This window comes from Ascidiella aspersa, chromosome 5 (genome assembly GCF_963924565.1).
Source record: "Ascidiella aspersa chromosome 5, kaAscAspe10.2, whole genome shotgun sequence".
NCBI classification, from domain to species: domain Eukaryota; kingdom Metazoa; phylum Chordata; class Ascidiacea; order Phlebobranchia; family Ascidiidae; genus Ascidiella; species Ascidiella aspersa.
In genome coordinates this window covers 24,613,326-24,627,491 of record NC_139451.1, presented here as the reverse complement: position 1 = coordinate 24,627,491, position 14,166 = coordinate 24,613,326, and the positions used below count along the sequence as shown (strand labels likewise).

General features: G+C 38.0%; 1 protein-coding gene across 1 annotated transcript in view; it reads left to right on the top strand.

Moving 5' to 3' along the window:
* The window catches only part of LOC146145555 (uncharacterized), a 32,608-nt gene extending 18,949 nt beyond the window's left edge, over positions 1–13,659 (top strand). The window contains exons 9-17 of the mRNA XM_083390611.1: positions 213–344; positions 1,669–1,992; positions 2,421–2,552; positions 3,032–3,454; positions 8,314–8,430; positions 10,014–10,145; positions 11,472–11,795; positions 12,224–12,355; positions 12,837–13,659. Coding sequence (XP_083246737.1) covers positions 213–344; positions 1,669–1,992; positions 2,421–2,552; positions 3,032–3,454; positions 8,314–8,430; positions 10,014–10,145; positions 11,472–11,795; positions 12,224–12,355; positions 12,837–13,344 — 2,224 coding nt within the window. The 3' untranslated portion in view covers positions 13,345–13,659. The remainder of the gene's footprint in view (positions 1–212; positions 345–1,668; positions 1,993–2,420; positions 2,553–3,031; positions 3,455–8,313; positions 8,431–10,013; positions 10,146–11,471; positions 11,796–12,223; positions 12,356–12,836) is intronic.
* Positions 13,660–14,166: the final 507 nt, after the last annotated feature.

Here is a 14,166-nt window from a genome sequence, read left to right as displayed (position 1 = left end):
GTAATTTATTATAATGTACCTAATTTACTGTCGAAGCACATGGATTTGCAGTGCTTTTAAGTTAAAGATTTGCTTGACCAGTAAAATGTATTTTCAAAGCTACGAAAAGTGCGCTTACTAAACTTGCGCATGTATAATGCAAGTTTATGTTTTGCAGATCTATCACCGTATCTGTGTCTAACATATTATTGTTGTTCTGATCTCATGTGCAGACCGAATGCTTTCGACTTCAGTAAAGGGAAAATATTCATGCTGATCATCGTGAAAACGGCTGTGCATTCGAGAGAGCGAAGAAACAACGTTAGACAGTCGTGGGGCGCTGTAGCAAAAATTAACAACAGAAGGTAAGAGGTGTGAGCTAAATGAAGATTTTAACATCTGTGCTAATTAACACCTTGCTGGTTAGGAAGCCGCATCGGCCAAGAACGATTGGGCGCTTTGGGGTAACCACATGCATTGTATCATCCTGGAATCGTGATTGCTAAACTAACGCAATTGTAGACCGCCCTGACAAATGTCATGGGTTTGTGCCTTGATTCGATTTTTGCTTATCTGACGACATAAATTTTAATAAATGCAGGTTGCCATTTTTGACGGTATATCAGGTGCCAGTTTATATGCTTCAGGTGTACGCAATTGAAGTGATTTCTAACGAGCACTGGTGTACAAAAGCTCCAATTTCACAACTCTTGACCAAACTACCAGAACTATATAGCGTTCGATGTAATTTTAGTAGACACTATAAAATGTACCCTTGGTACAACGTGCTTTTAAAACACTGGTTTAAAGTAGCTTACTTTGGCTGAGGTGCTATTACCCCATCGCAGGCAAGTCTTCTTTAGTAAACACCTCGCTGATATATTACACGAGGTGGTAAGATCAAAGCTATATACATATTAATAGGGATTCCCTGTATTTGTCATTTTATTCCGATACCGAATTCCCGATATTTATGATAAAAATTATTGCGATCTGATTCGATATCAAATTAAATTAAGTATTGTATTAGGTTATTAGACCGAAATTTATCGTTAATAAGTTTATTTACTTCCAGTTTCTACCCAAACATTTTTTTGTAAACTTATCTTTCGGATTTCCCCCATTGAATAGCAAATCACGGCTGAGTTTCCTAGATACATTTTATATCGCATCGGTCCTTACCACCCTATATCGGATACCGCAGACTTCCAAATAATTCTAGTTTTTAAATTCATTGAATTAGAGCAAATGCGGCTAATTCGATTTCTAATCTAATTTGTGAAATTCTAGTTCTAATCTAATTCAGATTTCACCAAAAATCCTACTTTGTCCAACGGCATTTTTAGTCTCTTAGTTAAAACACAGAATTTCAATTTAAACACTTTGGTTTGAACGACATTTATGTAATTTTTACTGTCTAAAAACCATAAAAAATTGCACACAAACACTTATTATTCACGTTCTTATAAGAATAAATTACCATTAAATCAAATTCTAGTTGAAAATTATTTTTTTAGGAATTTCAGTAAATGCTTTAATTTTAATTCTAATCTAAGTTTAAAAAGCTAAAATAAATCTAGTTGCCCAAGTCTGCCACATAGTATTGGATGAATACTAATAGTACACCTTGGTATCGGGCATTGGCTTCCGATTAACTTAACGATTTTCATGTTGTTTAAATTTGTGCAGGTTTGTCACATTGTTCCTTGTGGGAAGAGTAGAAAACAAAACACTACAGGCTTCAATAGAAGCGGAAAACAAAGAATACGGCGACATTCTCCAATGTGACATCAATGATGACTACGCCACCTTGCCCGACAAAGTGTTGGCAGCCTACCAATGGGTCACCTACGTCACTGGTGATGTCAGCGATTACTACGCGTTTACGGACGACGATTGCGTCATCAATATGGCGCTGACGTACGATTACTTCACAACCAATCAGCGGAAGTTCGTCAAAGACGGAACGATGCACTGTCCATTCATGTACAGCGCACAAATTGGACCTGCAAGGTAGAGTTCCGTTTCTCTAACGCTATTTTACAAGAATTATAAACAAATAAATTACGATAACAACAAAAAAATAAACTGTGTTCACGGGGTTTAGGGTTGAAGTCAATTTTTTCGCCACCGCTTATTACAGTGGAGCATTTCCTAAAACTATAAGCTGCTAGAAACCCCCTGTCTTAAATCATTGGGGCAATAAATATGTAATACAATTTCAAGTATAAAGTTTATCTTAATGTAGAGGTTTAAGTAAGCAAGACATTTAAATTTCAAAAAGGTTTTCTTAAACATAACCGCCTGATTCCATTATTTTGAAGACAAATATGTGTATTTGGATTTGTCCTACTAATTTCAACGTTTACACTTTAGCCGTGACTGCAATACACCTGTTTTAGTCTTTCAGAATCTTTTTAACTTTAAAGCTTTCTTTACAGAGAGGGGAAGTACTCTCTCTCGAAGGAAACCTACTCATTCGGGCATCTGGCTCCGTTTTGTCACGGAGGTTTTATCGTGATGATGTTCCCCATGTTGAGCGACATCTATCGGCAAGCTCAAATCACTCCAAGGTAACACTAGAGGGACACGGCCGGGTTACAACCTAGCTTAAAAAATTGCATTTTCTAAATGGTTTGATCAGTCGCTTATAGCTAACGTATCGATGCTTCACGATCGTAATATAAAACATAGGAGTATTTTGTTCATTTATTTAAAACATGATGCCAGTACATTTTGTTTTCTGAACATAATAATAAAATAAAGCTTGTCACAGTTTGGAGGTTAGCGATAACAAAAGGCCCACCAATTGATTTGCGAAATTGCCGTATTAATTTTTGTGTGAATTAACAGCGCGGTCTATCAGATAATTGTAAATTTTTGCTTCAAACCCATTTTTGTAACGCTTGCGTTTGGTTGTCGACAGAACGTTAAATCAGATGTAATTCTCATAGATTAAAACTTTAGTTTAGGGGGTCGCTCTTAAATAACCAATCAAAAAACGAAAACAACAAGTTAAACAAAAAAAATTGATTGACTGTTTGATCGACAGGTACGACATGCATTTGGAGGACGTGTTCATTACCGGAATCCTGCGAACGAAACTGGGCAAGAACACGACCAACATAAAGTTGGTGTACGACGACAACGTGTACCCGAGCACGCTGCACTACATGGGCCCGTTCGTGTGGCACATCGGCTCCAACAAGGAGGCCTTTTTTCAGGCTTGGCACATAGTCTACGACCTGATGGATCGCGCGACGGGCAACGGTAAAATCATCCACCGCGGTTTCTGGCCCGGTTCCGAGAATTTCGCCGCACAAATCACGGACGCCGCTCTTGTGCCGGCCAACGATTCGAATCGGGTCGAACTGTTTCTAAACAACTTCGGCTACTTGATAGAGCTCGAGGAAAGCGGTTATGGGTTCGATTACGTCCCACGAAAAGACCGCATCGTTCTGCCGACTTCACGCCTGTATTATATAATCGGTTTCTGTTCGCTGCTCAGCGCTGCGCTCGTGATGTGCACCGAAAGGTGTCGGAAAGGAGGACTGGCTTAGAAACTGATACTTTGCAGAAGGACTGTGGAGTCGGTTTAAAATAACAGTCGGACTCCGGACAAAACATTTAACCCGATTCCTCAACGCTATGCTTTAAAGCAGGGTTGCTGAGTCGGAATCGGGACCCGATGGATTCGGTTTGTTTTGCTTTAATCGCGGGACTCGGGACTCGAGTAAGACTACAAAAAACTGGTGTCGAGTCCGACGTACGCATTACCAATTTCGAAACTGGTAAGGCAACCAACTATAAATTGTAAAAGTGTAATAGCAAATGGTGTAATATTTCCCCACCGTGTACTATGGGTGGAACAGTTATGTGACACCTATGAGTGGATTGCTGAATATCTTTGTGATTTAAAGCCGGGCTTTCGGGGTTGAACACACTTGAATCCCACTTCGGCCGAAAAATAGAATCGAAGTAACCAAATTTACCGATTCAGATGAGTCCCGAATCCGAAACCGACTCTATAGTCCTATATGCAACACATCTACCTAAACATAAGCTGGACGTACATCAATAAGGTGGACGTACATCAATAAGGTGGACGTACATCAATGTCTTTAACTGAAAAGCACCACAATATGGTGTTGAATGATCTTTCACCACATGTTATTCAACCATTCCAATTTGCAGTTGCGATCTTATCGTTTCCAAACTTACCGCGCTAGCGCACTATAAGAGTCTTTCTCTACTCCGCAGTCCAAAATAGTCTCGAGTCCAACTACGGCTCTACAGACCCTGCTTTAATTTGTACTGTAGATGCTGCAATATAGGCTAATAGTCGAGTCGCCAACGGCCTAATTTACGTAACATTCGTTTTTTCTAAGTCGTCCGCTGTGTTAAGTTATATCCTGAAGTGTATCATGCAAGTGTGTACTTTTTAAGTTCCAAAAAAATAATGTGTTCTTGTCTTTTAGTAAAAAGCGTTCTAACCATTTGACATCCTAGTATAGGAATATCAAAGCTCAAACACAATAGTTACCATTTTAAACATTTTGGATATATTTTTATTGATTTTCAACACTGCCTCGTCTAACTAAACCTTGATCCATTATGTTCGTGGCACTTTGTTTGCGATTAGTAAAACTGTAAAATCAACCGAATTCAATTCAATTAGTATCAAAACGCCGTGATATTTTACTCTAAAATAATGACCAGTGTATACGTTTAACCTTTATGTATTAAGAAACGTATTGTTGTATATCTTTTGTTTTCAGTTTAAAAATTCATACGTAATTGCGAATGAACCGTCAGATTCTATTTATGCCACTGTAGCCCGTAATTAATGATATCCTGGCTTTGTGCAGTTTGGAGGAAGTGGACACATGCTCTGTTTATGCATGGTGCCGATTAATTGCGTTTACACCTGGTTTATGGAATGATGTCATTCATTTATTTCCGCATTGTTAATGGTGCACTAAGAGAGTTTGTTTGAAGGGCTCTTTTTAGTTTAAGAGAGAACTTAACATTTCAGTCCTAACATTTTCATTTCAGCAAATGCAGTGAGCAAATAACGCTTATAATGGATGTTAAATGATTCAATTACATGAAACTATAAAGTTTCATCATAATATAGAGCTAAACCAAAAATGTATTTGTGCTTAAACGTGAAAATAAAATTAGGTCGGGTTATAGCATAAATAGACGAAAGTGCACAAGTTTTGTTCTCAGGAAATGTGATTCGAAAACGAGTAAACAGACATGATGATAGATTACTATAAAGCGTGCTATATGAAAAAAGTATTAGTAGCAAAATATTCAATTTGAAACTTCTTTACAAAACAAAGATAATGCAGGCAATTCGATGAAAAATAAAAAGACAGGCGACATCGAGCATCAAGTTAAAAAAAATCGATCTAAATATAACTTCATGCCAAGCAAACAATTTGTTGAAAAAGAAATGTGCCGAATATTTAACTTTCGATAGTTTTAGCAAATCGGGCATCCATAATATTTGAGTAATTTCTCGCAAAGAAAGCAACACTATGAATACAACCGATGAGTTGGGTTTAAATCAAAATTTTAATCGGGCAACCCTGCTACGGACCGGTAACGAACTCCTTGCGGACCGGCGGTTGCCGATCACTGGTCTATAGTATACCGTAATTGAACTCTTCTTATAAAAAATGAGTTGTATATTGGGAAACAGTCGCAGCTTGTAACTTTGACGTCATCCCTAGTTGGACCAGCATTGTTTTAATCCTTCACGAAAACGTCTGGTTGTCGTTTTGGTGGAAGAAACTTGTATGAGCAAAAACACGCTTTTGTGAACGTATTGAAAATCAGCTTAGATGTAAAAAGAACGGTCAATAAAACGATTTATGCAGTCTATTATATCTACCAGTCGAAAAGGCAACATAAGCTTGAAACATAAGAGGCCGCCTAATTATCTTTCAAACAATTTTAAGACAGATGTGACATTCGTAGAACATCAGGTTTAGAAATAAATCGAGGACAAATGAATGTTGTTTTATGTGAGTTGACTATGTTTTACAGAGTCGGTTTAGGGTCAATTATGTACAAGAATCGTTTTTTGTTCAGCGTATTTTTGAACGGGATCGCATGCACTGCTTTGTTCATCGCGATGGAACGCAACGTGAATTCTCTGTGGCAAAAACAGCTTCCTCGACAGAAAATACAGCCAACTGTGACAGACCATAAGCGCGGAATTCCTGTTTACAAGTACATAACATTTTCAATAACTCTTTGTGTCCAGCATTGTACGATTGGATAACTTATTTTGACAGATTAATTAGGGTCTTTTTTCTCTAGACAACTTTAACAAACCAAACATATTTGTCGTTAAATTGTGTCGAAAGCGAAATTCTCATGGTTAGAAAATAGAATGCTAAATATTGTTTCAAAAAGGGGTCATATTAAATTCTATCATAGTTTCAACGCGATCGATTATATAGGCAGTTTCAGAACATCTAAATGCTGAACACAATTATGTAATAAAGTATTTCTTGACCCAATGGCATTAAAATGAGCTTTAAAATGTAAGTGCTGTAAGGCAGCTTTAAATTGTTGCCAAATATTCTGCCAGAAATCTAGGATTAAAAAGTTTAGATGGGTCTATAAGGATAAGGATAATATTTTATTTGGAACGTCAAAAAACGAAAACAAAAAACGAGAATCGCCGAAATCACAATGTTTTGAAATATTTGACGTTCCCAGGAGACAGCGAAAGACCGTAAGGTTCATCGAGTCAGCTGTCTCCTGGTTTAGATTCAGTTCGAAAAAACGATAAAATTGGAATGCTAAACCGGCAAAAATGTGCTACGCTTATTTTGTGTAATGTTGCGAGCAATACCAATGTAGCATCCTAATAGTATTTCCGGCTTAACTACATAACGATGACAACTGACAACGTCGAACACGAAAATTTCCGTTTTAAATCTGACAAATTGCTGCCAAAGTCGTGGTGCGATTTCGACGACTGTAAAGTTTCCACGAGTCTTTTGAATGCTTGAATGCGAAGTTTCGTACAAACTAAAAAGTTCCAAACTAATAGGCCCTAATCCACTTAAAACAAATGGGCTCAAATCCACCCCGACCCCAAAGTAGGCTATGTGATTTTGAAATACATAGTTATTGAATCCTAATAAACGGCTTTTGTTGTTCAAACACTTTTTGTTTTGTTCATTTATTAGCAACAAGATATATTCACACATTCAGCCAGCACGTCTGATTGTCGAAACGCAAAGAAATAAAGGACTCAGGTGAGAGATTTTGTCGATTTAAGGCAGGGGTTATTAAACTTCCTAAACTTCTTTTTAACCCGAACCACTAAAAATATTTCTGGTTCGCGTGGACCAGGGTCGGCATGGAATTGTTCAGAGAGGACGTCATAAATTGACAAAACAGGAAGACCTAAGAAACCTGCTAATTTGAGTCAAAAAATATATAACTGAAGTAAAGTCTAAATAAATGCAAGAAGAAGGCGGCAAACATATTAAACTTAATTTAACAGGTTTAGATATTATGCCATAGCGTTTTGTTTTCGTGTTAAAAAAAACAAAAAACTAAAAAAAACAAATGTATATATAGGCCCTATTAAAAATACAATATTTTGCCCTTTATTAGAGAAAGATAAAAAATGATTCTACACCATAGTCCCGCGCAAAGCCAAAATATATTTGAGCTTTTTGGTTTAAATAGACCAAGTATTTACTCTAAATGGCTACAAGATTGTTTTACTATTGATCTAAATTTTGAAAATACTCAAACAACAAAGGAAACCCAACGTATAAGGCAATTGTAATTTAGCCACATTTTGTTGTCCGGTGAGCCTCACAATATGAAAAACTGACAGTAGAGTAGAAAGTAGCTAAATCAAACATGGGGCAACTGGCAACACTGTACGGTGTTTAGAAGCCTTGCAATTAAAATTGAGACACTTACGGGCCATTGTAACTGAACAAGAATATATGCAACAGGTAAATTTTTTTGTCGCACCAGAACAATCAAACTCAAACCGCTTTTAGTGCCAAATGAAACCATGAATATACTAACTCCAGGAATGTAATACACGCGTTTCGCGTGTCAAACGCTTTAAACTTTCATGTTAAAATTGGTTCGTCATTACGTGGCGCCGTCAAAACAAATAATTACTAAAAACCTGCTGTTTTCCTGCGTTCGACCTAACTCGCAAAGTCGACAAAATAGTTTTTTCAGGCGTTATGTACGATACAATATGGTCATATTGCACCACGATATGGACAACTCTTTTCAGCAGAAAATATGCCCTTATATCTGGACTATTGTTTTTAGGAAATTGGAGCGTAAGTTGCTGGACGGTCCAGACAAAAGAACGGAATTCAATAATGTGCCGGACAACTTTAAAAAGGAGCACAAGCCCAGGAATATTACCAGCAAATGGCTGTTGCAGTAAGCAAGTTAAACTATTACGAGACGCGTACGGTGTCGAAGTTTTCGAATACCTTAACTTGAGTTGGTGAATTAACCTGGGGATAGTTATGTGGATAAATAACTTCAACATAAACATCGGTCACCGAAGCGGGTTAAAATCAGTCTTTTGTACAGCACCTGGTTGCCAAATTTGTGTTAGTTCCACCAAATTTGGTGTTGGTGACTTCGTAAGTTGGGCAGGATTAATATACATTTAACGCGTTCAACCTGTGGGTATAGCAATTCACACCTCCAGTGTTTTTAATCTATGAGTCGCGACCCCAAATTGGGTCGCCGTGGTATTTGTTTGGTCGACGACTGCAGTAGTTCACCTGATTAGAATAATTGAAATTGGTTCTGAGCAGGACTTCGTTTAATTTTTCTAAATTTAGGAAAACTGCGAAAGCAATACAAAGACATGGATTATGTTAACTAAATTTAAACTTAAAAATGTTATTTTCTTGTCTTGTTCGCTTATAAAAAGTTCAGTGAAGATAATTGGACTATTGATGTACTTAAAAAGGGTTGAGAAACCCTGACTTAACCATATGTGGAGTGTCGTTTTACCGCCGTCTTTAAACAGGAAGGCGCGACACTATTGGGCGATATCACTGTCAGCTGCATGCTCATGAAAGTGCGACAACAATTAACAAGATTTTAAGTTCCGAATTAATTAACCTGAAGCTAATACGCACATATTAACCTATCGTTAGCTTGAAGCATGAACTTCGGAAGTCGCCCATTTTTATATTATGCAAGTCCTTAAATGAACGCAAATTAGTTCTTTAGAAATTAGGGTCAGAAGTGGTTCTTTTTTCTACCGTGCCCCCTTTGGTAATTGTCATGTTCCTTGCGTCCCCGTACATATAAAATAAATATCATACTAAAAGCAATTCCGTATTTTGCGATTACATATCACTAAGATAACAGAAAAATACAAAAAATTAACTCTTAATCGCGCGACAAAAAATTCCCTTTATTTGGTTTGATTAGGGTAACCTTTTATATAGGAGACCAGACGTAATGGGCACACAAAAAATTGCTCGAGCTCGCTGTGTTGGTTTTTGTCGAGCTCATTTGGACAAACAAGTTGTGAAGATATTGACTCCACAGGAGTAAGGCTGCACAGAAACAAACCACATAAAAATCAAGAACCACTGGACTAGAGCGTTTATTGAGTGAATCCTCACAAGTAGGCCTAGTTTCTCTTCATAAAAAAAAAAGTTTTTTGTTTTTTTTACGCGACGAAGGATCAGCTAAAGTTTTACGCGACGAAGGATCAGCTGTCCGTGGCCTTGTAATTTATATGAATATAATAGGTAATTTAATATAATGTAACTAATTTACTGTCGAAGCACATGGACTTGCGGTGATTTTAAGTTGTCGATTTCTTTAAATAAAAATATGTTTACGAAAGGTTGGGGTGACCAGTAAAATGGATTTTCAAAGCTACGAAAAGTGCGCTTACTAAATTTGCGCATGTATAATGCAAGTTTATGTTTTGCGGATTTGTCACCGTGTCTGTGTCTAACAGATTATTGTTGTTTCGATCTCATGTGCAGACCGAATGCTTTCGACTTCAGTAAAGGGAAAATATTCATGCTGATCATCGTGAAAACAGCTGTGCATTCGAGGGAGCGAAGAAACAACGTTAGACAGTCGTGGGGCGCTGTAGCAAAAATTAACAACAGAAGGTAAGAGGTGTGAGCTAAATGAAGATTTTAACATCTGTGCTAATTAACACCGTGCTGGTTAGGAAGCCGCATCGGCCAAGAACGATTGGGCGCTTTGGGGTAACCACATGCATTGTATCATCCTGGCATCGTGATTGCTAAACTAACGCATTTGTAGACCGCCCTGACAAATGTCATGGGTTTGTGTCTTCGATTTGATTTTTGCTTATCTGACAACATAAATTTTAATAAATGCAGGTTGCCGTTTTTGACGGTATATCAGGTGCCAGTTTATATGCTTCAGGTGTACGAAATTGAAGTGATTTCTAACGAGCACCGGTGTACAAAAGCTCCAATTTCACAACTCTTGACCAAACTACCAGAACTATATAGTGTTCGATGTAATTTTAGTAGACACTATAAAATGTACCCTTCGTACAACGTGCTTTTAAAACACTGGTTTAAAGTAGCTTACTTTGGTTGAGGTGCTATTACCCCATCGCAGGCAAGTCTTCTTTTGTAAACACCTTGCTGATATATCACACGAGGTGGTAAGATCAAAGCTATATACATATTAATAGGGATTCCCTGTATTTGTCATTTTATTCCGATACCGAATTCCCGATATTTATCATAAAAATTATTGCGATCTGATTCGATACCAAATTAAATTAAGTATTGTTTTAGGTTATTAGACCGAAATTTATCGTTAATAAGTTTATTTACTTCCAGTTTCTACCCAAACATTTTTTTGTAAACTTATCTTTCGGATTTCCCCCATTGAATAGCAAATCACGGCTGAGTTTCCTAGATACATTTTATATCGCATCGGTCCTTTACCACCCTATATCAGATACCACAGACTTCCAAATAATTCTAGTTTTTAAATTCATTGAATTAGAGCAAATGCGGCTAATTCTATTTCTAATCTAATTTGTGAAATTCTAGCTCTAATCTAATTCAGATTTCACCAAAAATCCTACTTTGTCCAACGGCATTTTTAGTCTCTTAGTTAAAACACAGAATTTCAATTTAAACACTTTGGTTTGAACGACATGTATGTAATTTTTACTGTCTAAAAACCATAAAAAATTGCACACAAACACTTATTATTCACGTTCTTATAAGAATAAATTACCATTAAATCAAATTCTAGTTGAAAATTATTTTTTTAGGAATTTCAGTAAATGCTTTAATTTTAATTCTAATCTAATTTTAAAAAGCTAAAATAAATCTAGTTGCCCAAGTCTGCCCCATAGTATTGGATGAATACTAATAGTACACCTTGGTATCGGGCATTGGCTTCCGATTAACTTAACGATTTTCATGTTGTTTAAATTTGTGCAGGTTTGTCACATTGTTCCTTGAGGGAAGAGTAGAAAACAAAACACTACAGGCTTCAATAGAAGCGGAAAACAAAGAATACGGCGACATTCTCCAATGTGACATTAATGATGACTACGCCACCTTGCCCGACAAAGTGTTGGCAGCCTACCAATGGGTCACCTACGTCACTGGTGATGTCAGCGATTACTACGCGTTTACGGACGACGATTGCGTCATCAATATGGCGCTGACGTACGATTACTTCACAACCAATCAGCGGAAGTTCGTCAAAGACGGAACGATGCACTGTCCATTCATGTACAGCGCACAAATTGGACCTGCAAGGTAGAGTTCCGTTTCTCTAACGCTATTTTACAAGAATTATAAACAAATAAATTACGATAACAACAAAAAATATAAACTGTGTTCACGGGGTTTAGGGTTGAAGTCAATATTTTCGCCACCGCTTATTACAGTGGAGCATTTCCTAAAACTATAAGCTGCTAGAAACCCCCTGTCTTAAATCATTGGGGCAATAAATATGTAATACAATTTCAAGTATAAAGTTTATCTTAATGTAGAGGTTTAAGTAAGCAAGACATTTAAATTTCAAAAAGGTTTTCTTAAACATAACCGCCTGATTCCATTATTTTAAAGACAAATATGTGTATTTGTATTTGTCCTACTAATTTCAACGTTTACACTTTAACCGTGACTGCAATACACCTGTTTTAGTCTTTCAGAATCTTTTTAACTTTAAAGCTTCTTTACAGAGAGGGGAAGTACTCTCTCTCGAAGGAAACCTACTCATTCGGGCATCTGGCTCCGTTTTGTCACGGAGGTTTTATCGTGATGATGTTCCCCATGTTGAGCGACATCTACCGGCAAGCTCAAATCACTCCAAGGTAACACTAGAGGGACACGGCCGGTTTACAACCTAGCTTAAAAAATTGCATTTTCTAAATGGTTTGATCAGTCGCTTATAGCTAACGTATCGATGCTTCACGATCGTAATATAAAACATAGGAGTATTTTGTTCATTTATTTAAAACATGATGCTAGTACATTTTATTTTCTGAACATAATAATAAAATAAAGCTTGTCACAGTTTGGAGGTTAGCGATAACAAAAGGCCCACCAATTGATTTTGCGAAATTGCCGTATTAATTTTTGTGTGAATTAACAGCGCGGTCTATCAGATAATTGTAAATTTTTGCTTTAAACCCATTTTTTTAACGCTTGCGTTTGGTTGTCGACAGAACGTTAAATCAGATGTAATTCTCATAGATTAAAACTTTAGTTTAGGGGGTCGCTCTTAAATAACCAATCAAAAAACGAAAACAACTAGTTAAACAAATAAAATTTGATTGACTGTTTGATCGACAGGTACGACATGCATTTGGAGGACGTGTTCATTACCGGAATCCTGCGAACGAAACTGGGCAAGAACACGACCAACATAAAGTTGGTGTACGACGACAACGTGTACCCGAGCACGCTGCACTACATGGGCCCGTTCGTGTGGCACATCGGCTCCAACAAGGAGGCCTTTTTTCAGGCTTGGCACATAGTCTACGACCTGATGGATCGCGCGACGGGCAACGGTAAAATCATCCACCGCGGTTTCTGGCCCGGTTCCGAGAATTTCGCCGCACAAATCACGGACGCCGCTCTTGTGCCGGCCAACGATTCGAATCGGGTCGAACTGTTTCTAAACAACTTCGGCTACTTGATAGAGCTCGAGGAAAGCGGTTATGGGTTCGATTACGTCCCACGAAACGACCGCATCGTTCTGCCGACTTCACGCCTGTATTATATAATCGGTTTCTGTTCGCTGCTCAGCGCTGCGCTGGTGATGTGCACCGAAAGGTGTCGGAAAGGAGGACTGGCTTAGAAGCTGATACCTTGCAGCAAGACTGTGGAGTCGGTTTAAAATAACAGTCGGACTCCGGACAAAACAAATACCAGATTCCGAGTCCCGAGTTCGACTCCGGCAAAATGTGCGATTTTCGTACACCTTTACATTTGGCTGCCTTATTGGTTTGAAATTTTGGTAATGTCTTACTCGAGTCCCGAGTTTCGAGTCCGACTCTAGCTAAACAAACCAAATATGTCGAGTCTCGAGTCCGACTCCGAACCCTGCTTTAAAGCCGGCTGCGGAGTCGGTTCAATGAATCCCAAATCCGACGTTGACCGAAAACATAAAAATGATCCCGAGTCCGACTCGATCCAAATTTAACGATTCCGCCGAGTCCCAAATCCGAAACCGACTCTATGGTCCTATGTGCTACTTATCCCCCTAAAAATAAGGCGAACATACAGTAATCCGCTCATAGGGTGTCTTGAACTCAACAGCACCACAATTTGTTGTTGAAAAATCTTCCACCATGTGTTATCTAACCATTCCAACTTGCAGTTGCGATCTTATCGATTCCAAACTTACTGCACAAGCGCACTATAAGAGTCTATAAGAGTCTTTCTCTACTCCCAGTCCAAAATAGTCTCGAGTCCGACTGCGGCTCTACAGACCCTGCTTTAATTTGTACTGTAGATGATGCAATATAGGCTAATAGTCGAGTCGCCCACGGCCTAATTTACGTAACATTCGTTTTTTCTCAGTCGTCCGCTGTGTTAAGTTGTATCCTGAAAATGTATTATGCAAGTGTGTATTTTTTAAGTTCCAAAAAATGATGGTTTTACTCTAAATGGGAACAAC